General features: G+C 39.5%; 1 protein-coding gene across 1 annotated transcript; it reads left to right on the top strand.

The window, feature by feature from the left end:
• The first annotated feature begins 1,203 nt into the window (after nucleotides 1-1,203).
• RELL1 (RELT like 1) lies at nucleotides 1,204-22,613 on the top strand. The gene is made up of 7 exons (XM_042871648.1): nucleotides 1,204-1,330; nucleotides 10,143-10,370; nucleotides 12,146-12,217; nucleotides 13,432-13,489; nucleotides 15,971-16,210; nucleotides 17,082-17,269; nucleotides 20,024-22,613. The coding sequence occupies exons 1-6, from the start codon at nucleotides 1,243-1,245 to the stop codon at nucleotides 17,260-17,262; spliced, it is 867 nt and encodes a 288-aa protein (XP_042727582.1). The 5' UTR covers nucleotides 1,204-1,242; the 3' UTR covers nucleotides 17,263-17,269; nucleotides 20,024-22,613.
• Nucleotides 22,614-27,132: the final 4,519 nt, after the last annotated feature.

Consider the following 27,132-nt stretch of genomic DNA (forward strand, 5'->3'; position numbering starts at 1 on the left):
GAGTAAGAGCAAGTAAATAAATAATTTAGATCAGAATAATTTAGAGTAATGTAACTGGAACTAATGGGAAGATGCAATTGCCCCTGCCTTGATACAAGAATGCAATTTATGATTCTAAAATTCTACTTATGCTGCCATGGCAGTGGAAAAGTCCACTTACAGATGCCATGGTCTGAACACCTGAGCTGGCTTACCAAGATGTAAATTCAACCTGGAGTTGAGATGTGTAGAATAAAGGAATGCGAGCACAACTTTGAGGCTTTGTGGATGGGAAGAAGTAAAAGGGTGAGTGTAAGAGTGGTGTCCCTGTGAGCTCAGTGTTAATTAATGAAGGCACGTGAAGGCTGTGAACATTTGTAAGAGCCTGCACGAATGCTACAGTGGCACCTTCCGTAGGGCCGTGTGGCACCATGTGTTGCATCCTGCCCCACTGTTACCTGTGCAGCTTCAACCCAGCTCTGCCAACAAATGCTGCTCCTCTGGTGTGGGTAGCCTCTTGTGCAGAATAGCTGTCCCCACAGATCTCCTTGGCCTTTGTGCTGTGCTCTGGCAGTGAAGGTCCTCCAGAGATGCACCTCAACCAGCCCTTGTGAGAAGCTCTGGGCAGCCCCAGCAGCACGGTGCGGCACCTGGTATTTGGGAGCCCCTGCAGTGCCCACCCCATGTGAAGCAAGTTGGATGAAAGCAGTCCACTAGCCTCAGGGGCTGCTAAGCCCAATGCTGTGCTCAAAATCATCCCTGTCTCCATCTTGCCTCCCACTGGGTCTTGGCAGTGGGCTTCCAAGGGTAATGCACTGGGGAGCACTACAGTTGTCAGCTGGGCTTACAAAACCATCCTTTTATAGCTTGCAACATCATTAGAGCACGGCTGAGGTTGGAAGGGACCTCCAGCTCCCTCTGGTCCAACCCAGCTCCAGCCAGGGCACCAGAGTGCATGTCCAAGGGGGAGATTCCACAGCCTCTCGGCACACTGTGCCGGTGCCCCATCGCCGCACTAATGCTTCTGCACTCGATGCTGATGCTGACTAACTTCACAAATTTGCCACAGGAGCACACGAGAAACGCCTCCTCCATTCTCCAACACCAAACCGAGGGCGCCCAGCCGTGCTGCGCGCCGTCTCACCCAGCACCGCCTCGGGCCGCCTCCGCGCAGTCGCCGTGCGGGCAGGGCGCGTCCCGCCGCCAGTAGGCTGGGCCGTGCCGGGCGGCAGCGGGACTGCCAGCGCGGAGGAGGTGCGGGGTATGGCTCCGCCGGCGACGAGCGGGATCCCGCCGATTGCTCCCTCGCTGGGCCCGACGGCCGTCTGGCTGGGGAACCGCTCCGATCTCGGTGGGTGAAACGTCCAGCCGGGACCCCTCTGCTTTCCCGGGCGCTTTCACCGACCCTGCCGCCTCTCCCCGGGGGTCGGTCCGCTCTGCGCGACGGGAGCCGGCGGGGCAGGAGCCGTTCGGGGTCGGGCCGGGACTGCGGAGGGCTGCCGCGGCGCGACCTCCTCCTCGCTGTGCCCCCCCTCGACTCCTGCGCTGCCCGGGCCGAGCGGGCGGGAGGCAGCGCGGGCTCCGCCTGTCCCCGGTTCGGAGCTCGCGGCCCCGCGGGGCGGCGCACGGCGCGGTGCTGCCCGCTGTGTCGGAGCGCGGAGCTCTTGTTGTCCTGCGGCCGTTCGGTCTGGGTTGGCTGTGGGTTGGGTTAATGGAAAGCTATACGGTGAGCCGTACAAGTTCTCGTAACCGTTCTGTAGTCACCTTTATTTTGAGCCGGAGTGGGCGAGTGACTAACAGAATATAAACGATTCGAGGAACTGCTTCTGCTTAGCTGTCCAGCGTGAGGTTGAACTTGGCTTTGTGTTTAGATTTTAGAAACTCGATTTGCTGTAACCCTTTAGTGCTCTGAATGCTGCTCACATACAGAGGAAGTTGCTCCTCAATGACAGTTTCTGTGTTTATGCCTAACCCCAGACGTTGCGATACTGGTAATCTCAAAGCTGAGTGTCTCCTGCTGCCTGTGTTGTCTGAAGTGCGAACTGTTAAATGTAAACTCACTGGAAGACACTCCTTGGCTGCTGGCTGTGTCTGTGGGTACCTTGCACCAGCAGTATGTTACGGTGTGGCAGAGCATGGCTGAGGGCGTATGGCTCATGTGAGAGCAGGCAGAGGCAGCAGTTAGTATGGCCGTGATTACTAGAATGAAATTAGGCATGAAATGCTTTGAATCTTCCTATATGCCCTTTGTCAATCTGTAATTAATGCTTAGCACATGTCAGCTTGGTCCAAAAGGGTTTGAGGTGTCCACCACCTGCTGTTTTGCTCTGAAAATAAGAGGTGTGGAAGCCTTGTCATCTAGCTCATTCCTTCTCTTCAGAAGAGCAGAAAGAAGTACCAGTAGGCACAGCTGAGACCTGTGGAACAATGCTAAATATGTCGACATTGTCAGACTTCTTCTTCCCAACTTCGAAGAGCTTCAGTGAAAGAACAGCCAGCCTGGAGTTCAGATCTGTGTTGACCATTAATTGGCTTTGCAAGGCCTGAACACTTTTTTCAGATCTTCTATGGCAGGTGTAAGAGAGGAGGGAGATTGCAGATATTCCTTCTCTTGTTAAGCTTGACCACATTTTCCTCCTCTTTTGTGAATAAGAATTCTTGGAAGATTAGAGTGTGTGTGTATATATACATACATCTATAAATCAGACTGCTCTTCTGTTGTTGCTGCTTTGGCATATTGTTGCACGTTCCTCAATCTGTTGGGATGGCCAAGCAGTTTGCTACTGGCATCTTGAAGAGAATGCCTGAAGGTGTTCTTGTTAGCTGCAGGATGGGTGTGCATAGGCTTGTAGGTACTCTTGAAATGTTTATACCCTGGTTTCTATCACTGAGCACTTTTCCAAGGGAGTTTTAAGGCCATGTGCATCAGTGGGACTTACTAACAATACCTGTGATTTCATAATGTGCATCAGGTGCACTTTTGAAAGAGAATTGTTGCAAAGTGTAACAGAAAATGCAAAAGGTACAAAAACCAAACCAAAACAAAAAAAAAAAAGCCAAAAAAAAAAAACCAACCAAAAAACAAACAGTATTTCTTTCCCCTTCCTTCTGAGGTTTGCCAAATGCTTTCTGCTATATTGTCACACGGAGGATGTGCTGGTTTTAGTTAAAAATCTTTTTTCAACAAATGTGAATGTTTCCACAGAACCATTGATTTTATGTGTTTGGTAGCATTGCTTTAATGCTGCTGGTGCTTGCAAATTTCCTAATGATATGGAGTAGTCTTAAACATCTGATCCTACAGGGATCCTTTATTTTTCTTAGACAGCCAAATGGGTTAAGTGCACTTCATTAATTGCACGGAATGCACGCTTTATTTGAAAGCTGAAATTTGATGATAGGTGCTCCAACAGAAATGCAAAGCACTGTAATGCTGATTAGCAGCAAAGCATGAGATTCTGATCTGTTTTCTCCGTCTTGTCAGCTGCATCTTCTGGATGGATCAAGTCTCTCTTATTGCTGTATGTAGAGCAATTTATTCTTTTTTTTTGTCAGAGCTGAGCTGCTGTTAATATTTTTGTCTTTGTTTTTGAAGTCTTTATAATGCTAGTGCCTTCATGATGTGATTGCACAGACAGACAAGGGAATTGACAAGATTCATCTGGGATTGCATAAAACACAATGATTTTGTATTGCTGAGGGTTACATGCATTATACGCTACTGCTTTTAGCTATTGCTGTTAATAGGACCTGTTCATGCTTAGGAGGTATCTCCTCCCTGAGCCCTCCTTGCCAGCTCTCAGGGAAGCCTCTGTATGACCATTTTTTGTGGGCAGCTTGTTGAACTGTTGATGTATCACGTGACTGGGAGGGAACTTGTCGTGGCAGTGACCTGACTCTCGAAGTTGGGCGGAGAATGCTCGCTTTCCAGAGCTTCTGCAGAATGTACCCTTGATATCATCATAAGTTTTGTGATAACTTCAGTAAGCCAAAGCCTCAGATTCTAATGTGAGGATTCTAGCAGGCTCCAGTTTGAGATACTGTGAAAGACTTGCAGGTTTATGGGTTTGAATGTGATGCTTGGTAGAAAGGATGCAGCTAGATGTTTTAAGATAGGTTATCCCTGGGACTGGCTACATACATCTTGCTAGTAGTGACAAGGAAGTAAAGCTAGTTAAAAGTATTTAGAGCTAGTGATGGGTGACAGCACTGGCACAGGCTGCCCAGGGGCTGTGGGCTCTCCTCCTTGGAGATCTTCAGAAGCAGCCTGCCCATGGGCCTGGGTACCTGCTTTGGTGTCCCTGCTGGAGCTGAGGCTGAGCTAGAGGGACCTGGAGGTCTCTGCCAACCTCAGCCGTGCTGAGCTTCTGTGAGCCATGTAGCTGATTTTTCTGTGTGCTTGGTTGAGATACTGCTGTTGACAAACCTAATGAAAGTTTTGAAGTTTGTTCCTAGCAGCAGACCTTAAACAACCTCTAGGGCAATTAGCAGTGCTGTTACTAATCGTCATCTTCTTTTATCATGTGGCTTCCTCTATCTCATCAGACTTCCTGCTTATTTCACTTCTGTTTGTAGGTTCCGTTTACTACAGGATAGCTAGAAGTGAAGCAGAATTGAACATGTTGAATGTTCCTCTTAAATGATAGCTTTTTTTTTCCCGTTACTCAGTTCATGGATATTCCCCAAAGTACCATTCCCTTTAACAATAGGTGAAACAGATGTTAAGCATCAGGTTGTGTTCACTTGCTCTTCCTCTGGAAAACACCCTGTTTAACCTGTTCCTTGTCACCTTTTCTATGATTTCCTCTGGTCTCCCCTATAGCTACCACCTTAGTAGTAAGACAGGGATGTAAACTGTGATTTAAAGCTCTTGTTGTAACCGTGATGCAGGGTGAAACACAGAGACACATATTTTGGGCTTCTCCTGGAGGTAGGAAGTGTCACAGTTTGATGCAGTGTGAGCATATTTCTGTCAGAGTCATGGGAAGATGAAACACTGGCTATGGTGGCAGCTGCTGTTCCCATGAAAGGTGAGCTGAAGTGGGAATTGGCTGCTCATTTCTCTTTGTGGCATCGCCAGCTTATGTCGGCCTTTAATAACACCTGTAAATCATTTCTGTGGCCGCACAGTGAAATAAATGAGAACGTGGTCCAGGCATTAAAGAAGTAAAAACTAGCAGAAAACACCCAAACAAGTCACTTTTTAAAAGTTATTCTGAAACTTGCGTAATTCCTTCTTTACAATGGATGAGTGAACTAGCTCATAAATGATCAGGGAGAGAACTGCTGAAGATAAGGCTGCTGCTGAGACATTTACAGCTGTGCTTAGCTGGGGTGTCTGAGCAGATCCTGTATCTTACCTGAATGCTTCATTTGTCTTATACTGCAGTTAAATATGTGCAGTGATCGTACTTGATTTCCCTAACAATTCAGTTAACATCAAGGCCAACAATAGTTTGTTTCTGCATATTTAGATAGAAGGCTATATTTCATCTTCATGCCTGGAAGCAGGAAATATGATCATGCAACTTTTTGAACTACAAGGGTAAGACAGTAAATGTGTATGTAGTTATTTAGAGTAGACTGATTGCTAGAACAATCAAATTCACGAAATATAAACAAAGCTCTTTAAAAGGCAAGCCATGAGAAATAAATGACGTGGGCTTAATAGGCAAAATCTGGCGTAACAAAATACGACTCTTTATCAGCAGGGCAGAGAGATTACATCATTGTTTATGGGCTTCTTGCTGTAGATTAAACAATACAATAACTGGAATGTGTTTAAAACAATCCATTAGATGTGTATTATACTTAAGTTTATTGTGGGAGATTTAGAAAAATAGTGCATTCTTTTAAGGATGACTTTTACATTGCTTATGTAACAACTAAACAGATACAAAATTTATCGCAGAAAAGATTTTCTTTTCAGCCCTCTGAGTTGTTCATCATGCAGTATTAAATCTTTCAGGGGATTTTGCTGTGCTCTCTGAAACATTTGAGAATTGCCTATTTAGATCATTGCTAAAGGCAAAGATTTGAGCTGACTGGAGCTTCATCAGGGATGTCATAATGATCACGCTAAATGAAATCTTTTCATGCTGCTAAAACCAAGGAGAAAGTAATTCTGGAGCTTGGTATGAGCTGAGTCTATTAATGTGGCTAATAGATATAAATGAAATAATTGTTCTGATCCTCCATCTGCAAAGGAAGAAAATGGTGTGTGCTGTTGCCTTTGCAGGATCTTTAGCTCTGTGTGGCAAATAGTTGTGTAGGAACAGCTAATCCTGCTCTAGGACAGCAGAATGAAGTGGGATGGCCTTGCTGACATGCTCCAGTGTCTGTTTTCTGTGAAACTAAGGGGGAAGAAGGTTTGCTACAGAGCAATATCTTTGTGTATGTGGTCCACTCCAGCCTTGTCAGTGCTACAGCCTTCAAGATACCATGGTCTTTGATTTTTTTTTTTTAATATTTTTTTGAATAAACATTACCTTGCTAACATGGAGAGAAGACTGAGTCGAATATTGATAGATCAAGCTCAGCCATATAAAAGCTGTAATTAAAAAAAGAACAAATTCTTTTTGCCTCAGTCACCCAACTTCTTTTCCTCATGTATCCTATTTCTTAAAGGTTTTGTAATATATTCTTGAGCCACTGTTGGGATGGAAAGATAGAAGAACACTGTGAGTAGTGGTGATTAGAACCAGTATAAAAGAAAAGTTCTTGACCAAGGCAGACTGACTTTATATTTTACTTTTTAGTTAAGGCTTAGTTAAGGGTGGAGAATACTTGAGATCAATGACTGAAATGTACTTATTCTTAAGCCAACAAGGCTACATGGGGTCTGAATTAGTATCATGAATATAGTCTGTGATTTGTAGTTTAAGCAGCATTTAAAATGTGCCAAGTGTTGCTCCCAAGTGTTTGTATTTGAAGTGCATCTTCAGGTAATTTTGATATGTAGACTGATAGTCTGCACAGGTGTATGAAAACATCAGGACAGGAAAAAGTCCACAGCAAACTGATTTCAGTAAGTATTGGCATGAATCAAGGAAGTCCTGAATTTTCAGTGAAAATCTTTGTGAGGCAACACGGTACATCGTGAGAATGGGGTAACTGTCACCATTCTGTTAATAACTGTAACATGCCTCAGAGGAAGAATAGGGATCATAAAATGAGTGATGCAGCTCTGACTAATACATGAAATGTATTGCTTGTGCCCAGGCAGGTCGTCGTCATGTATTACATCCTAAATGCTGAAGTTTCTGGGAGCAGACTTCTTGACACATGGGTGGTGTTTGGTAATGAGTGCAGAGTGCTTTGCTCTGCTCATAAGGTTGAACACAGCAGCAAGTATTTGATCCAGGCAATCATTTTTTTTCTAGAATATTTTCTGTTTTGCTTCTAGTGAATTTTTACATCTCTGATCATTTAATGATGTCATCAAGAACAGTTTTTGTTCTGTGTAGATTACCTGTTTGCATTAAAAAAATATTGATTTTTTTACTGTTAAGGAAGATACTTTTAAAACGTGCTCATACCTTGTTGAATTTTAATGGAAAAAATAGATTTTCAGACATCTAAAGACAACTGAATAAAACTTGAGTGGCTCATTTAAATGGGCCAGTTTGTTGGAGTCGCTGTTAATATGTAAAATATTTTTTTCCATTTAAAATTTTGTCTCCTGCCTAATTCTAAAGCTTTTAAAATTTCAATCTAATTAGTAGGCTAATCTGTATTGCTGAGCATTGAGTTGGTATATCACGAGTTTATTCAGTACCCTTCAGTCAGGAAAAAAGGTTTCAGTATTGGCTCATCTGTGGCATTTTTAAAGTGTTTATAATTTTTTTTTTATTGGCTACATTTATCTTGTAAGAATTTTTCTGAGCTGTCATAATCCTTGATGGCAGACTGCAGCTGAAGGGTTTTCTTGTTGGTATATCAGGTGGCAGCCTGTGAGCAGAAATGCTCAATGAAATCAAAGAACAGTTTGTAGGTTTAAAAATAATAATAAAATAATAATAATAATAATAATAATAAAAAGAAACCAGGCAAGTGGTTCCTTCCAAAAATGAAATTTATTTCAGAACTGTACCCAAGCACTACTGACATGAGAGAAGAGGAAACTCATTAAGATGAGTTACTTGATTGCCTTGACAGAGCAGTCTGCAAGCCACAGCTAGTGCTGCTTCACTGAAGCGACTGCTTTAAAAAGTAAAGGCTTTCTAGGGCAGGTTTTTCTTCAACAATCTCAGTCACTGATCCAGTTTAAAACTCTTTCCAGGGTTTTGGCCTGTCGGGTGCAAAGTCAGTGGGGTAGCAGAGAACTGAGGGGGGAGGGAACGGACCTTGTGAAGTGGCTTTGTGTCTGGAGAAGCTGTGAGCAACCACAGCTTGGAGGCCTGGAAGCACTCGCTCTCTAGGTTTGAAGTAGGGTTACCTGCCATGGTCATGAAGGAAAGTCAGGAGGAGATTTCTTAGGGTAATGCTGCTTTTCTCACAAAGAGATACAAAATGAAAAGAGTGGGATTCATCTGGTGGCCCTCCTAATCTGTCCTCCTACCTCTTAGTTATCTTGAGTGTTAAGTTGCTGTTGATGTCTTTGCAGTAGTGTGCTGTGGTTTTCCCGTTCATTCTTAAAATGGACAGCGTGCCTCAAAATTCAGAGCACCTGCTGATTTTCCTTACATTAGCACTCTTCACGTTCTGATCTGTTGAGACCTGTTAACACCTCTCTGAGGTTGTGATGTATGCTATTTCAGCTGGATTTCTTAGATTCTGAAACAACACAGCCATCAAAATAGTATTTGTTGTAATGGCTTTTCTCCTTCCTGAAGTAAATTGCCTGATGAAGTGGGGAACTTGGGATATGTTGGAAGCTGACAAGACCAAACCCATTTCATTTTAATTTATTAAAATGTGAATTGAAAATTCTTGCCAAACAAACTGTGAGCAACTTTTTCAGTTATATGATTCTGTTTATCCTTTCTTGTCTTTCACTTCTCTGTCATGTAAAACAATTGCAGTTTTAAAGTGTTATCTTGTTCAGTTCTTGTGTTGCTCAGTTGTCCTGCCCAGGTACAAGTTAAAGCTACTGAAGATTACATACCTAGTAAGTTCTAATACAGTTATCTGCAGCGTTGCTGGCCTTTTTTGAAAAAATGAATAGCTTTCTTTTTTGGGTTTGTATGCAAGCTAGGCCATCTGGCTCTGTCCCAAGCAAACATCCTGAGGTTTAATTTCAACATTGGAGTTCATTCAGCCTCCAGAACTATTCAGATGTTTGTCTGCATTTCCTTTAGTTTTCTGCGTTCCCACTGTTGTGTAGCATATTGATTCAGATGAATACTTAATGGTTTTTAAATTTTTATTTATACAGCTGGCACAGTAGAGGTAATTTTGAAGTAATGGTCTTTCTGCAAATTTCTGGAGACTCTTAAGTGTTTTGTTTTGTTTTTTTTTCAGAGGGAGGAGTTAGATGGCTTTGGGAATTTCTGTTGTGAAAGCTTCAGTATCGCGTAATTGGTTTTCTGATGAATCTTCAACCCATTTAGTGGCAACATTATGAATTACCATGTCTGTTTTAGTACAAGTAGGTAGAAAATATGGTAAAATATGTTAGAATTTTACTCACCTCATTTTGTTGCCATTCTTTCCTACTCTAAAAAAATAGAGTAGAATATTTTTGTATGCTTGGAGGTTATTATGTAAATCTTTGTGATGTATAGTGTGTATACATAAACTTTAGAGACTTCAAACAAATTCTGAATATGCAAACGTGTTTGGATTTAGCTGAACAGTTGGACATGGTTGGAATCTGTTGTATTCTTCTAATCCCGTTGCCAAGAAAAGTCAAGGATATTTGAGTCTGATCCTTTTGTCAATGTTAAATCCTGTGCTTTTTCTCTATTTTGCATGAAGTTAGGACTTCAGGAATAGTATGGAGTTCCCCTCACTGGTGAGAAGGAGCACTTGTGTTGTCTTGCTTTCCGTGAAATACGCTGGCCCTCATGCTGAGATTGGCTAGAATACCATTTGTTCTACCCCATCACATTGAAGAAATATCATATAGGTGTTCTTTGCACATGGTTGAATATTTGTAATTGTTTCATGCAGAGAAGATACTGACTGTTAGAGGCATAAACTCTGTTTGTTCCATTATGTAGGTGATGTACAGGCCTTGGCAAGCCATGATTTACCGACAACTACCGTGATGACTGGCAATAATAGCAAGCCTGAGCACCTGGAGTATGTTGCCTTTGTATTGGTGCCTGTTTTCTTCATCATGGGTCTCTTGGGGATCCTCATCTGTCACGTCCTTAAGAAAAAAGGGTATCGTTGTACAACAGAGGCTGAAGAAGTAGAGGAAGAGGAGAAGCCTGATGAAAAAATAGGTAATCAAAGCGTCTAAAAAAATATTTCTACTTATTTATAAAAATTGCAGCCAATATGGAGTTAACTTTTTGTGAGACTTCTATCATTCTTCTGTCTAGATAAGTTATCATACAATATTAAGAGAAGTATTTTTCATTACCATTATGTCTGTTGGTTTTTGGTCTTTGTTAGTCAAAGTTTTGCCAGTCTTCCAACTTCCCACGAGTCCTTTAGAACAGATTAAGAGCTTATGGAGGGATCAACGTATCCAGGATATTTGTGGCTGTGTACTGAAGTCACCGGATCTCCTTTGTGCATTCCATCTGCTGCTGAGAGAAAGTATTGGACATCAGGGAGTGGTGAAAAGCTGCTGTTTAAGGCCTTAAGTCTAAGATTTATGTTTAGCAACTCAAGTTTTATTTGTATTGTGTTGTCTTTCTCATCTCCCTTCTCAATATAAAACTGAGCCTTTGGGTGGATATTCTCTTCTATGTAACGCATGCTGCTTATATGTATTTTTTTCTTAAAGATACTTCTGTTTTTCTGTTTGTACTCTTGTTTTGTGATTCCTTATTCCTGTTTTCCCCTGCTCTCTTTTTCACCCCAGAGAAGAATGCTATATGCAGCATTTGGCTTGGCAAATAGAAAGGTCAAGTCACTTGTAAATGCTTCAGGCCTCTTCCTTTCTCCAAAAAGATTGATAGCATCTCCACAGGTTCATAATAAGTGCAAATTACAGTGCCTCTGTGGTAACAGTAGAGTCATGTGCTGCAGTAGTGATCTGTCATTGTGTTCTTAAGCAATCACTGCCCATGGCATGTACTCAAGCTGTGTGTCTGTTTAATCTGCTGGTTCAAGGGAGGAGTAACAGCAAGGTGAGTGGCAGTGAAAGGGGGCAGCTTCCAGGTCTTCTGAGGAAACAGGTGTGTAAGCTGCTTTGCAAAGTTGTAGGCATTGGGGTGAAGAAGATGAAAGGTGGGGTGAAGAGAGGAGGAAGCCCCAAATTTACTACTTGGAGGCAAATTTAAGGCCTAACCTATCAAACTTGCCTCCATCTTCTGATTACTTATTTTTCATTTTAAAGATAGCCCTTATGTCTTTTAAGGAAGCTGTGCTTTTTAATATTTTTTTTTTTTCCCCCAGTCTTTGTGTTTTGAGATTATTCTGGGGAAACTTCCAGCACTGGCAACGAGTGAAGTCAGCTACAGAAGTACCAAGGTTTTCAGTTGTATATGATATATGACCAGAGGAGCAAGGAATTTAAGAATCCTAAATGTATAAAATTAAAAAAAAAAAAACAACAAAAACACACACCTTGCAGTTGTAAGATTAAATTGAATCCCTTTTATTCTAGAAGCTGATAATCCCTATTTTAAAATATTAGCTTGAGATGGCTCCATTTGTTGTTTTCCTCTTTATGTTTAGGATTAGAAATACTGCTTTCTTTTGTATCTCCTTATCTAAATAGTATAAATAGAATTCTGATGCATGTTCATGAAAATATTGAACTTCTTCAAGCCTTAAAGAATGTTAGAGCTGATGTGTAGATTCCATAAAGTTACTTTTCTGGGCTTTCTTGAATAAAGACCAAAAAGTCTCATCTGTTTTCTCTCCAAAGTGACAGTAGATCTTACCATTTTCCTTCTGAAACGTCTTCAAGTGTTTTTTTTTCTTTCTTTCTTACTTTTTTTTTGGAGGTGGGTGCTTTAGTGTAGTTTATTTTTTGAAGTATCTTCTTTTTTTTTGTTCTTTTGAAAGGCCAAAATATTGACAAAATATTTATTTCGTTGCACAGAAATGAATGAAACTGCGCATGAGAATAGTGACACTGTAGGACAAATTATTAACTACATTATGAAAAATGAAGGTATAGTATGGTGAAATTGAAGTTATGAGCCTTTGTGGTGGTGTCTGATATATATATATGTGTGTGTGTATTTGTAAATATTCAGAAGTATGACATGTTCGTATGTTTTCATTTAATAGCTGTTTTGTATGTGTATTCTTTGAGATTGCCTGCAGGAGGCAATAATCCTAAGCAAAGTGGAGATATTTTTTGATTATCTGAAAATAATTCTGTATTGTAAGCTTGATTCATGCATTTCTTGATCTTCTGTTAACTGTTGGGGCATTTGATTTTATTTTTTTCCTCTTTTAAATTATTTTTGCTTGTTTTTCAAAGAAAAGCTTAAGCTTGTTTTCTTAATGGCAACATTTAAAGCATGTGAATTCTCATGTTTTGACCATATTGAACATTTTGTCTTGTAATAATTCCCATGGCTGTTGTCAGATGAAAGATTTGAGCACAACTGAGAGAACAGAGTAGACTAGCTCTGACTTGGAAATTCAGACATGATATCTTCCTGCGCTGTCTGCACCAAGTAAATGGTAAAATGGATACTTTTAGAAAAAATGTAAAACTATGCTTAAGTGGCCCGAAAAGCGCTTGGTTAGGTCAGAACATTTTTACCAGTCAAAGCAACCTTTGGAGGAAGGAGGAGACTGCATATTTTTATAGTATAAGAAACTCCAGCCTGTAAATTTTACATTTGTATAAATTCAAGTTCTCCTAAGCATTGAGTTTGCCTTGAGTTACTTCTGAAAGAAGCCTAAATCTCGGTAGAGGTTTCTTTTTGTTGCTGGTTTCTTCTTTTCCCTCAATGACTGCTAGTGCTTAGTGCTACTGTGTTTTTCATCACGGTTGGGTTTTGTTTTTTGGTGCCTTTTCTCTTAAATTGCTCTATAAGTATGAGGTGATGACAGTCCTGTGATCAAATGAATGTTTTTAAAATTTTCAGTGATCTTGTGTAGGAGTGCTGTGCAGATGGCTGCTATGTAGCTTGCAGTGGGGCGAAGCTTCGTTTGCAATATGAGCAGTAATTTTAATAGCTTATGTTAAGAAAATCCCATAGAGTTATGTAAACATTTTTGCAGTAGTCTCTCTCATGCCTTTTGGTGATACAGATAATGCAGCCATCTTTCTTCTAGATGGAAGTTCTTTTAGCACCTTCAGTTTTGTTGTTTGTTTTTCTAAAGTTAGAGCTGTGCATTTTTGAAGAATTCTATTTATTCTCATTACAGCAAATGCTGATGTGTTAAAGGCCATGGTAGCAGATAGCAGTGTCTTTGAACCCGAAAGGTAATTGCTCAACTTTTTAATGTGTGTTTCCTGAGGCAACTAAAAATGTACCCTTTCAAAGGGTTTTATTTCCTGTGCACTTTGAAGACTACATCACTTCCTTGAGTTGTCAGCCAAGAGGATTATAGCTTGATTTCCTTGTTGTGTCTTTTAGTTCACTACATTTTAGCGTAAGCCCCATGATAATATCTTGCTCTTCTGGTTATATGTTCTAGGCCTGTCAAAATGATTTATTGCTTTCTCAAGCTAAAGATTTACAGAGGCTGCAAATATTTGTTTACTTAGGATGCAATTACTTCCAAGTTGGTTTAATCAAAACTTGGTGATTTGAAAGAGCAAAGGCAGTGCTTGTTTCATTTATATGGTTGCTAACTTTGAATAGTGTCTCTTTCAATGTTTTACTCTTTTTGCATTATAAATTTGGTGACATGCATTGGCCTACCTCTTAGGCTTCCTTCCACTGCACACCTATTTGAAACTTCACATAGGGAAAGTAGTCTGCCCCTTAAATGGCAAAATACTATTTAATTAAACATGCTTATGTCTGTATCTAAGTACCTTTAAACTGTATTTATATTACTGCATTCTTCTTATATAATCCTATATTCCTATTCAAGGCAGAGAAAATGGATATTGAAGTAGTGAAGTAGGAGTGTATAGTTTTAGCAAAACAAATAATGTGCAACCATAGGAAACTATTTTAATGATGCGAGGCTTGGTTATTGAAGAAACTCATTTCAAATCTAACAAAATGAGCTCTTGAACATAAAGATGATTTTGGAGCTATTTTTTCCTGGTGCGTCACAAATATTTGGTAGGATTTTAACTCAAACATCTTGTGTAGGTATGTGTACTTTGAGAGTTTGACCACTGTTTCAGTGAATTAAAATAGAAAAATGGGAAGGGACTGTGGTCTTATGAGACTACCAAAAGATGTGATGATTTTTTTCTTGTATTACTTCTGACAAATGGTCCTGAAGCTTTAGTGGCTTGAGTGCAAATCCCTTGCATTTATTTCTGTGTTCAGTCCACTGTGAAACACTTCCTAGTGATAGAAATAAACACAGTGAAGTGAAATCTGAACTTCTGATATTTAAAGTCATTTCTTCTTGTCTTCACTTCAAACATGTTAAATGGATTTTATTTCCTTTTTAAGTTTCTTTAATTTGTTTGAAGACCACTAAATGCCTCCTGACAATGTATTTGTTCTGAAAATAAACATCTAAATAGCTCCAGTCTTTCATTGGCAAACTTTATTTCTTTGTTCTCCTTTGGAGTTTCTCTGGTTTGTTAGAATTTTTCTAGAAATAGCATTCCTAAAACTGGATGAAATGTTCCAGCTAAGGCATGATTAAAGCTTAATAGTGTGACTTTATTAGGTTGTTATTTCCATGGTGAGAAAAAATTCTTACTTTAACACACTTACATCCTAATGATTCATGTTCAGCTTGTGTTTTTCTACCTTCTTTTTCTGAGGAGTGAGTATCTGGCTAACTGCCTCTGTCTTTTTAATGTTTATTTCTGCTAAAGCACTGAAATTTGTGCTGTCCCTACTGTGATACATCCAGTATTCTTCATAAGATTTCTCAGTGTGTGTCTTTCTCACACACACACTTTCTTCCTATCATCCTCATTTCTTTGCTTGTACTCTACAGATAAGTGTAGGTAACCCCAAAATTCACAAGTAGTTTAGATGTTTTTTTCTTCCATTATTTAAAGAACTATTTAAAATGGAATATGATCTGGACCAGAATGACTGCATTGAAAATGCCCTTTCAGTTTTACGGTAATCTGATAAACAACTTTCTGGTATGCCCTTTTTCAGGAATGTTCTGTCTTAAGTTGTCGTCATTTTACCCGTAACGCACTGAACTCTGTCTTGCTTTATGAGAATATGTTGCCTGACCGTGGAGTAATGCTGAAATCCAAAAAAGTCTTTGCTTTTTGTCTGTCCTGCCTGTTTTTCTGTTTTAGAAGAAATTAAGATTAATTTTGTGGGTTGCTCTCAATAGGTGTATTTTGTTCATTGTAATGCTTTTTATTTTTTCATGGGTCCTTTAAAAAGCAGCTTTCTGAAGCTTTGGCTGGATGATATGTTAATCCTGTTTCATGACAGACATTTGGTTTTGCCTCAACACAATGTTGTGACTGTGTCTTTCTGTGAGTTCTTAAAAATAATGGAACAAGTCCATGTAAACTATTTTTCTGAATTTTAACCTGATTTTTTTTTCATTTCCTTGTACTTTCTGTCAGTTATGTTAACTACGTGATTGCAGATCCATTCGTTCATGGAAGTGATTTTTGAACTGTGGGAACATGGTATTAGAGGGAACATTAATTCCTGTATCCCCACGAATAAACTATCCTTCAGAAAAGTAGTTTTTCACTAGACGCAACAGAAGGCTTTACTTTACTCTTTATTTTCCTTCTAAGAAACAAGATTTAATAGTACTATGTGCATTTCCTTTATACTTCCTCTAGCCCCTTGTCTCCTAACACTCCTGGAAGTCCAACAAGTCCAGGGTCTCCTTTGTCACCTGGTGCTGCTCCACTTAAACACAGCTGCAAAGGCCATCACTTACATACTGTTGGAGGAGTAATAGAGAAAGATGTTTGTTCTCGCTGTAGCCACAAACGATGGCATCATATAAAACCAGCTCACAAATCCAAAGAGCACAGAAGAAGTCGCCTTGGAGAGGTTACAGTACTTTCTGTGGGAAGGTAAGATTTAATGCCACTTCATTGTATCCTTTTCTTAGAGACACTATAGTGGCTGATCAGTTAATGGGATCAGCTACCCATTAACTTTACTCATTTCTAGAACTAATGATTTATTTATTTATTTATTTATTAAAATCCCATTACTAGTAAACTAAATTTATTTCTAGAGGAAGTGAACAAGACTGTTCACAGAATCACAGAATCACAGAATCACCCGGGTTGGAAGGGACCCCAAGGATCATGTAGTTCCAACCCCCCTGCCTAGCAGGGCCACCAAACATACACATAACTGTTCTAGAACATAACACTGTTCTAGAACCCTGTTCTAGAACTATGAACCCTGTTCTAGAACTATGAACACTGTTCTAGAACTATGAACACTGTTTTAGAACCCTGAATGAGTAGGCATCCGCTGTGGCTGCAAATCCAAAGCTGTAGTTCTGATGACACAGTCTAAATGTAATAAGAATTGCATGTGAATAAATTCCTTTTTTTAAATTTGTTATTTCTGGATTAAGTGTGAGGTATAGAAATAACTTCATTATGCTTTCAGTTGTTTTTAATTCCCTTCTTACACAGTAGTTGTCTTAGAAAAATTACTTGTCTATTAGCATGGAATCTGTGGACAGTTTTAAAAACCAAGTCCCTGAGAAAGTGTGATTCAGCAGCAAGGAATGTTTAAGGCCTTCATGGGTAATAAAAAGGAAGATGGCTCTGAAGTTAACGTGGGTCTGTGTGGGTGTGTGCTCTAACTTCATGGTCTTGGGATTCTCCTGTCTTTAAATGCACACATATCCATATCCTGGCTATACAGAATGATCCTGGTAATATCTAGGGACATACAACTGAATCTCACTTTTTGTCACCTCAGGTTTAGAGTCACGAAAGTGGAGCACAAATCTAATTCCAAAGAACGGAAAAGCTTGATGTCTGTTACTGGGGTGGAGGGCCTCAATGGTGACGTGCCTGCCACACCTGTGAAACAGGAAGCAAAAGAAGCACCTGCCACACCTGTGAAAGAGGAGACGCAAGAGAGGAGAAGCTCAGAGTGAACTGCAGGTATGGCACTGGGAAGGAACCAGTGAAAGTGAAAGCTGGGAAATAGACTGAGGCAACCAGTAAGGAGAAAAAACGTTGTGAATGTATCTATTCTGTGTGAAAACTCATCAGGCAAATTTGAAAGTTTCTATAAAAGTCTGCAAAAATCATATTTGATCATTCAGTTAATGATTACATTGGTAAAGCCTAAAATACACTGATTTTTTTTTTTTAAGGTCTAAATAAAAAATTAGATTAAAATTTCAACAGATGTCGAAATAAAAGCATCATTAAGGTGGCATCATCATCCAAGATATGCATATAATTTTTCCACAGTAAGTGGACAGTTGAGTTCTTAGTGGCAATGTGCTGGATTCCCAAAAGAAACAAGTACTGCTGACTGCTTATTCACTGGAATAATTGCAGTGCTTCTTCGTTGTTCTCACTGATACTGCATATCAGCTGGCTGCTTATTGGATACTTCTCTGATAGATCAGGGAGGCTTTTAATAAGAATAGAAATGCATAAAAATTCTCATATCACAGTGATCTATGATAGGCTATTAAACAGGAGGATGGGGATTCTCTTGAGGCATTAAAATTTAGTAAATTACTTAATGGGATATCAGGCATGTTGAAAATGTCTGCCATAATTTGGAATGCACACCTGGTGGGGGGAGTGAGGGAAGAGAAGAGTCTAGCAGGGGAAGCCTAGGATGTAGTAGTTGAAAATGTAAGGGGGAAAGATGTGATAATCAATATATAAGTAATAATCAATTGGAGGTAAGCCGTTTTACAAAGCAAAGAGAATTTTATACAACTGTGACATGATGAGAGACTGAGCTTTGGGGAAGATGGGAGTTCCAGCGTAATGAAGTAAAGGCTCTATATTTGAAGGAAGTGAACAAGTGACAGAACCAAACTGTAGAGCTGGCTTGCTATACAGTGGATTACTTCCTCCTAACCTTTACTGTGAACACAGAGATAAAAGAGATAAAACTAAGAAGAATGTATTTATCTGGATGCTGTCTCACAAGTATTTTTTTCTTTATCTGAATGAAATAGGAAATAACCTCTTCCCTCACTAGCTGCGTCTGTATGTTCATGTGCAGCTGGATTGGGCATGAAGGTCTGTGGTCTTTTTTTCCAGTATTTCCAATGGGAGATCAGACTTAGAAATTCATTCTTTGACTTATGAGAAGATAATTTGTCTTCTAACATGAAAAATAGCAAGAAAAGGGCATATATATGAAAATAGCTTGTTCCAGTGCGCTTGTGATTGGAAAAGTTTGTTTTCATCATCTGGAAATGCTTTATAGCTGTTTTGTAATTTGTCCTTTCTCAAATCAATGAAAGCTGTTCCTTTTAAGTACCTAAACATTGTTCTTTAAGTTTGAACTATTACTGCTTCAATCTAAAAATAAGCTGCTCTTTAGAGAGAGAATAGTATAGCTATTATTAAAAAAAAAAAAAAGTGTCTATCTTTGTGGGTTTTTTTTTTTTTTTTTTTTTTTTTACTGTAGAACCTCCCTTAGGATTTGAGATACTGCTCTTTTTGAAAACAAATATTGTAATAGCAGAGAAATGACTCTGGGGAATCACTTGTAATGGTATCTCCAGTCCAGCAAAACTATTTTCTAAACTTGGGAAACTAGCCAGGTCTGTTTGCTCTGCACTATGAGGGGGAAAAAAAATAAAAAACCCACAACCAGAAAAACTCAGCTTTTGCCTGAGCACTTAACATTCTGTTCTCTAGTGTGGTTCTACATGAGTTTTTTCTCTGCTGCTGTGAAAAGCTGTTCATAAGTAAGCAGATACTAAGTTAGACTTCCGTTTCAATTACTTGTTTCAGACTTACAATAACGTATTATAGCTTAATTTACTGACATTGGGTGGATAAGCAATGTTTGGGATTTCTGTGCCTGTAGCTCATAAATGTATGATTAAAAAGCACATTGTTTTGGAGAACATGGCTCAGATCTTCCAGCGTAGAGGAAGAAGGGAGGCACAAATGTGCATGTAAGTGCTGCCAGAAAAAGGTTTGTTCCAGCTTTTTTGGAGGCACTAGATTGGTCCTTGTGCATTAAACGGCCGTAACTGAGATCTGTGTGAGATGAAATCTCTTGAGTTGAGCAGTATTTTCATGCTGCTGGTTGCTTGTGTTCACGGCTACTCTTGAGTTCAGTTTCGCTTCCCCTAAACTGACATATTCTTAGTATTTTCTTGAAATGAGCTCTGCAGTGTTTCAGCTTATCCTTCCATCTTGCTGCCTGCATCTTTTATACTTAGCATGTCTTCTGTCTATCTCTGAGGTTCATGATCTTGAGCGGATTCCATTTCATCATTTCTGTTTACTTGAAATATTTTTAGTGGCACATGAAAAAGAAGTAAATATGGAACAGATACTTAAAGTCAAGTATTTGAGTTAAGCTCTTGGAGTTCCTTGGCAAGCTACTGAGAAAACAAAAACTTAAGTTACTGCTGTGCTGCAGCTTTGTGATGTTTGCCATTTCTGGTGTCCCTTTCTAAGTTGTGTGCGCTTTACACTGATGTGATTTATGGGTCTGCTGGTGGTTTTGTCCATCCTTTTCATAATTACCAACTGAAGTTTTAACTTTTTTCATTTCTTATTCTAAGGCTTGTAATGCATAACCACCACGTTAAGTAATTCAGGCATTTTTTTTCTATTTCAGAACATCTGTATTTAATTGACATGTTTATACTGTAACTAATTTTCTCCTGAACCTATCTGTGAAATTACTTTCTTGTTTTGCAGGTGGAACTTCTAGAAGAAGTTAGTCAACTAGCACTTTGGAGAAAACAGAGGACTCCCAAGAAATGCATTCTTATTTAAGGAAGTGTGTTTATGGCACTGTAGCATTTTACAAACTTTGTGATGGCATCCATGCAAGGTTAAATACTTACTGATTTTTACTGGTGAAAAAAAATTAAGATTTACACATACACACTGTTGGGCAGTGTGGACCTCATACCAAAAGCTGAGCTTCATCTTCAAAATCAAAAGTACACACATTTTTTTGGACAGGGAAGGTAAAAAGTCTTACCAGATAATTTTTTTTCTTCATACTTTACCCCTCTAGTCCATCTGGATTTTTTAACTCTGTTCTTCCCTTCCGGAGCTCACAAATACTCACTGAAGATGAAATTCAGACTACGGAAGATGAAAAATACTCTATTAATCTAAATTTTAGTAGCCAAGCAAACCACACAAGAAAATAAACGTTTTCAGTCAAATCTGCATGTGTGCAGACATGCAGAAGTATGTAAGCCTTTCTGACTCTGTGACAGGTAACTCACAGCACAGAATGGCTTAGCTATACGCAAATGTTAAATGATACTGTTGTCCTTATTCCTATTACCTTAATAACTATTTAATATTAGGCTAAAAAGTGTCTTCTTCTATGCACTTGGTTGAGCTTTTGGAAAGGTCACTTTCATTAAGACCATTTGTTCTCCAATTTTCTTGTAACTACTTAGTCGTATTTGCAGTCGTATTGCCTCATGGCTTTGCCTTTCTCTTTTGTTTTTTACCCACAGGTTCCTTATTAAGCTAAGGCAACATATTTGAACCACTAGATAAGGATATGGAATATTTGTCATTAAAAATTTATGGAGTATGTACTGAAGCACTTCAGAGTGGCTTCAGAGGGTAGCAGTTCTCATGGCACCGAAATCTTAAGCCATTGTTTCACTGCCTTAATATTTTGAGTGTGATCTACTGCTAACAATACCAGTGATGGTTTTGTGGTGTTATTTTTGTGTCTACTTATTATGACCTTTACAATCTTAATGCTTTATTTTGGTAAGGCAGGGGGAGGGGACATTTGCAATACTTCAGCAAATTTTGCTATGTGAAAGAAACTGAAAAATAACATATTCTCCAAGTGCCTAAGAATATAAGCTGTAAGGTAATACAACGTAGTAGAGATTATGCTATTTTCTGAGAACTATACATTAATTTAATCTAACCTATGAACTCTATAAAGATCAGTGCTTCTTTTGAAATTGATTTGTTTTAAATTGCTTTTGATCCTTTTTGTCCAAGTGTTCTGAACTGTGTTTTTCTTTCAGATCTGAGAATCTTCATCAGCTTATGTAATGTTAACAATGTGTACATGTATTAAATTCATATTAATTTTTTTTTAACCATATTAGGTACTCCCACATCTTGTCAGAGAACTTTGTTTGATGGTTGCTGGGAAGTATGTGCTGTGATTGCCTTCCTTGTATCAATTAGATATTGATAGATCCAATTGTAGAACAGCTTGGGTTGGAAGGGGTCTTAAAGATCATCTAGTTCTGCATCTCCTGCCCTGGGCAGGTTTACTGCTTGCTAGGTCTGAACGCTTCTCAGAGACACCATATTTGGTTGGGGGAGGAACAAACAAACAAAAACAACAACAACAACAAACAAACCGCAACAAAGATCCTGAAAAGAAATGATGGTTTATTGTGCCTTTTAGAATTGATGTTTTTAGAGAGAACTGCTCATTCTTGAGTACCTTAAATAACTCTGACCAGGACTGGTACTTGAGTGTTTAGCATCCTTGCTGTCATTAATTTAAGTCTGGTTTATAAAATCTCTTTGATATTTAACAAACTACGAAGCTTGCCTTATAGGCATACATTTGATAGATTCTTGATTTTATATATTTTTTTCCTTCTTCAAACTTCACTTGATTTCAATAAAAAGCTATTTATTCTAGAAGAGTTTAATTAGTGTTGGTTATAATAGTTAGCTTTCAATTTCCAGTAGATTGAGAGCTATGAGTATAAAATGTTATTGGAAAAAGGGAGTATTGGGCAAAGCCGAGCAGTTTTAAACAGTTTTCAGAAAGAAGATGTACAGTTACAGACTGTCTCAAAAAGCTTTAAAAAAAAAAAAAGTTTTTAATTTGATGGTATTGTGTTTTAATACATAGTAAGCTAATATTGCAAGGTAACATACTGAAATAATTCAAAAGAAGCTTGAACAAAAATGTCCTATTTTTTTACTTAATTTAAAAGTACTTCCTATTTTGATTCCATTTAATTATGTAGATAAAATCAAAATGTGTTGGATATGTAAAACATTGTTTGCCTGTATAACTTACTTACATAAGGTATTTTAAGACCTGGTTTGTGTGAGAACTGAATTTGTACATTGCTTCTTCAATAAGAAGATTTAGAAGTGGTGCCTGTTTTTACTGCCTTTAACACTACACTTTGCAGTTTTGTAGTGATATGGACATTGCCATATTAGTCAGCCTTTCTTCAATTTGCATACCGGATGTATTTTTAACAAAGTAGTTTATATACAACTTTTGTACTACCAAGCAGATAATAAAAGATTGATTCTTAAACTCGCTTGTGATTTCTTCAAACCTGCCTCATTGTGTAGATCTTGACCATGACACATTCTGAGCTTCTAACGTGTAATGTTAAGCTCTTAGCCCTATGAGTTTTTGTTTGTGGAGGTTAGGCTGTTGTGTGATGTTCTTCCTTACTATTTTCTTGGCAAATAATCTACTTGCTCTGTATTTATCTTGGAAAGAAGAAAATATAAGCTTTACTCTGAACTGGTATCTGACTGAAGACCTTTTGCCTTTAATTGCCCTTAATATCAGGGCTTTTAACTTTTTATTGTATGTGATGTTGAGCTTTTAGAAAATACGCAACATTCTCATTATTCTCAATTGTTTTTTGTAAGGTATGGAAAGAAAAAAATTACAAATGACAGGAAGCTCTTTGCAGTTGCTTCCTCTGTGTCTCTCAGTGATATTACAATGCTTAATTTGTTACATTATGTTCTCACAGATGACTGCAGTCTGCAAATGGCATTACAATGAATTTTGCTGTATGAATAGGTGAAGGAAGCTCAAAGCAAGATGTTGTGGCTAGCTGGATGTAATTATCAGTGTACCATCCTGTTTGCAATTCTTCTGTTCATTATTTCAGTGTTTCCTAGCTGTATCACACAAGGTCTGTTTTGAGATCTGGGCTCGTTGAGTTTTAAAAGTTTATATGCAGCAGTGGTTTGCAATCAGAACTAGGAAAAATAAAAAGAAAGAAAAACATTCTTCCAGGCCTCTGTTTTCTCAGAGAATTGTGACAGTGCTACTAGAAGATTAATGAAATTTGAAAACACATTTAGATTGTCATTTCCAGATACATTCTTTTCATCTACATAACAAAATAACCATGGTGTGATATTCTGTGTGTCTTGTTTTTTTCCTTTTGTGTGTTTTCTACACTCAGCTCCTTGACATTTCTACTGCTTGCAGTAACAATTTCAGGTCATATTTAATTGAAATCTAAGTACAAATTTGACTGTCATCAAGCTTTGAAAAGATAATTATAACAATTCTGTAATACATATACTTTTATTAGCTGTACATTGAATAAATAACAATTTCTGTTTTGAAATTTGAGACATGTTGTAATTGAACTGGCATAAATCAGTCCTCAAAAGAAATGTGACTTTTTTTTTTTTACCAGAAGGAAACTGTTATTTCCCCCCAACACACTGCTTTATTTTATTACTTGAGGCGTCATGCCAAAACTCCTCAGTCTACCTCATGTTGCTGTAGAAAAACAGATAAGGGAACTACTGTTTACTAATACCTGATTTTATTGGTGAAGAGTACGTGTCCAATGCATCCTTGAAACATGGTAGACATGAAAGAGTTTTTCTCATTTCTGATTTTGTGACCAACACTTAGTTTAAAAGCATGCTGTAATGTACCTGGTGGCGCTTTACTCTTTTCTTTCTGAATTCTTTCTGTTACTCAAAAGTACAGAAATCCAGACAAAACTGAAACTTCATGATTCTTCTGCTGACAAGTGTTTGTGTCATATGTGGAAAGATGCTTCATGCAGATGGTAAGATTTTAAAAACAAAGAATAGTACCAATGTGCCTTCCTTCTTGTTTCGAGTGTGGGGGTAGCTGTTGCATCTGTGCACTTTCTGTAGAAGTTAACCCAGGCTGTTCCCGTTGCACTGGTGAATGTGTGGGCTCCCCTAGGCCTGCAGCCGTCATGCTGGCAGACAGGAGGGGGAGGTGGGGGCCATGCTGTGTGACAGGAAAAGTGTCAGAAAGTAGTGTTCTCCCCTCCACCCCAATAAACTGAGCTTGTGCTTACTGCATACTGATAGAAAATGATGTGGGAAACAGTTTATTCTAGCATGGTATTGCTGGTGCCTCCCAGGATGGAATGTGAGCGTGTGCTTCTTCTAAGGAGTTACGTTTCCTGAGTATTTAATGGATGTTGAATGCTCCCACCTGTGCCCTGCAGGTGGCTCACAGTGCTAATCAGCCTGTACCCATCTAAACCACTGTTACTGAGCAATTCGGAGCAGTTTGATCCTTCTTCTTGCTAGGTATGTAATACTACTGCTAATAGCCAAAGACTGCACTTATGCTTTCTTGTTTGTTTATTTGATGAACAAAGCATGTAGCTTGACTAGTAAAAGTGAGCTTTGATTTTTGTACTGTTCTGTGAAGCCTTGTGTTTGATTAGGACTCTTGAGGACAGCTTTGAGTTAGGCCCAAAGTACTGTCTGTCTGTTACAGATGCTGAATATACTTTCCATCTTTTTCTTTATGGTTTTCGTTTTGATTGTTGTTTTGTTTTTTTTTCCTCCCTCTACTTGTGGGGCACATATGATAAGGTACCACTGCTCTGTTTCCTACTGCAGTCTGACATCACCTCTTGCTCTAGACAAGCTGCCCTGCTGCCCACGGGCGCCACCTGTGACACAGCATGCTTGATTTTGTAACTACCATTCATACAGAGCTGCAAGGCTCCCAGATAGACTAAGGACTGTGTTTGGTCATCTGGTGGAGAAAATTAATTAAAGAATGTGTCAGGCTGGAGCAAGGAGGGAAAACTCAGTGATGTGGGATGGGAGGAGCCCTTTGTCCTGGCTCAGAGAGAGAAAGAGGGCAGAGAGCGCAGGCCTGCAGCGCTAGAAGATGGCAGGAGCATGTGAGGAGACGTAATGGTAAGGTGCGAGAACTGCGCAGTGAGCAACTTCTGGGCTGTTTTAGAGCTCAGAGCATGGGCTGCCGTGTTTTGCTGTGAATTTGGGTTTGAAGCATCAAGCTATTTGTGCTGGAGATGGGCCTTAGTCCAGGGCTGATAGGTGCTTGTTTGTGGGAAGTGTTGGGCTGCCAGTCGGGCCTGCTTTGCCTTGGTCTCTGGCATCTGCAGAGTGGGACTGTTGTATCTTAACAGAAATAGCTCTTTTAAAATTATACCTCTGCATCTCCTTGTGACAGACTTGCAGTGGCATGAAGGTTTGCTACTACGCCATCCTGTTCCCTAGAGCTGTATTGGCAAGTGGATTTTCCTATCAGCATAATTGCTCACTTCACACACTCAAGCCCTCTGATTTTTTTTCCTGTTTCCATTACTACCTGTCTTTTCCTTGCCTGAGAACAGGAAAGGGCAGAATCCCAAGTTTGAGAGAAGCTTATCTTGCTGTCCTAAAAAAAATTAGTAAATGTAGCCATCTAAATGCTTATAGGAGTTTCAGACGCCTTCAGGGCTTCTGGCTGACAAAAAGTGAATTGGGAACCTCTGGTATAAGCAGTCCACATGTGATCAGTCATTCTGTGATCACTTCTTTGTTGCTTTAAGCATGCACTACTCTTGGTTCCTGCTTTCATTCCTCTACTCGGTGTGGATACATCGCTGTATGCCCAGTGAGGTGCCCAGGTAAGGTGGTATGATGTTTGCATGGAATAAGATAACATTTTGAAATTGTCTTAAAAGCATAGTAGATATTTAACTACTGGCCTTTTAGTATCCTGACTTACAGTCGTAACAATGATCCCTGAAAAGCAGCAGCTTTAGGAGGATGTTTAAATATTCATCCCATATCGCAGTTTCTACTTTTACTACGTGTGTAGGTGTGCAGGGGGACACGTGCAGGAACGCGATGGTTTGTGTCCCCTGTGAGTGTTTGGTGTAGAGCAGCTGGAACGTGTTTGTGGCAGCAGAGGGAGCTATCGACGCTTTTATGGATTATTCAAGAAAGCTTAGAGCGCGCGCCGAAATGTTTTAAAAGCACCGAGAAGCCCCAGTTCAATCAGAGGTACCTCATCTGCTGCTTAGTAATTGCATTTCGCTGCTCTGGGGCTGAGCAGCGGGGGCCCCGCCAGCAGGGCGCAGTGCTGGGGCGGGGGCTGCCCCGTTCCTGCCCTGTCCCCATCCCGTCCCCGGGGGGCAGAGCCGAGCCGAGCCCCACCGCTGTGCCCTTCCCGGAGCCGGGAAGTGGCTGCTGCAATTACTGAGAGGAACAACGCAAACCTCTCCTCAAGCCAAATTTTTAATCAAAGCAATGAGAGAGAACAGGACATGTGTGGCTCACGTCAAAACAATAGCTGTGCGCATCAGCTGCTAATTAACGCAAATGCGTGACTCTGGAAAAGCAATTCGCAATTAGGGTGGAATATGTGTATTTATTTTTATTTTGATTAACGTTGAGTTTTTTCTTTTTTGAAGCTGCTTTTACTAGCTGAGTTTCATACGCAAGCTTCAATAAACAGGAGATTAATCACTAGAAATTAACAATAACTGAAATGAGACGGCGTCATTGTTCTGGGAAAATGCACAGAATGCTTCATACATTAACCTTTGTGTCACTTGTATCTACCAAACTGTAATTCACTGGGTTAACAGCCTATAATGTTTCCTTCGTTCTGGAGGTGGATACTGGGGGTAGAGATGGAGAAACCTGCACTGGTTTTGGCCACAGCGAAGGCTTTTAATACAGCAGCAGACCTTGAATTGGAAATGCCAAAATTTGCATACATCTCTGAAGATTTTTCTGAAGGTTTTTATCCTCCTCTTCTTCTTCTTCTTCTTTTTCCCTTTTTT

The sequence above is a fragment of the Lagopus leucura genome, unplaced genomic scaffold (genome assembly GCF_019238085.1).
Source record: "Lagopus leucura isolate 7727_CA_CO unplaced genomic scaffold, USGS_WTPT01 Super-Scaffold_100004, whole genome shotgun sequence".
In the NCBI taxonomy this organism is placed as follows: Eukaryota; Metazoa; Chordata; class Aves; order Galliformes; family Phasianidae; genus Lagopus; species Lagopus leucura.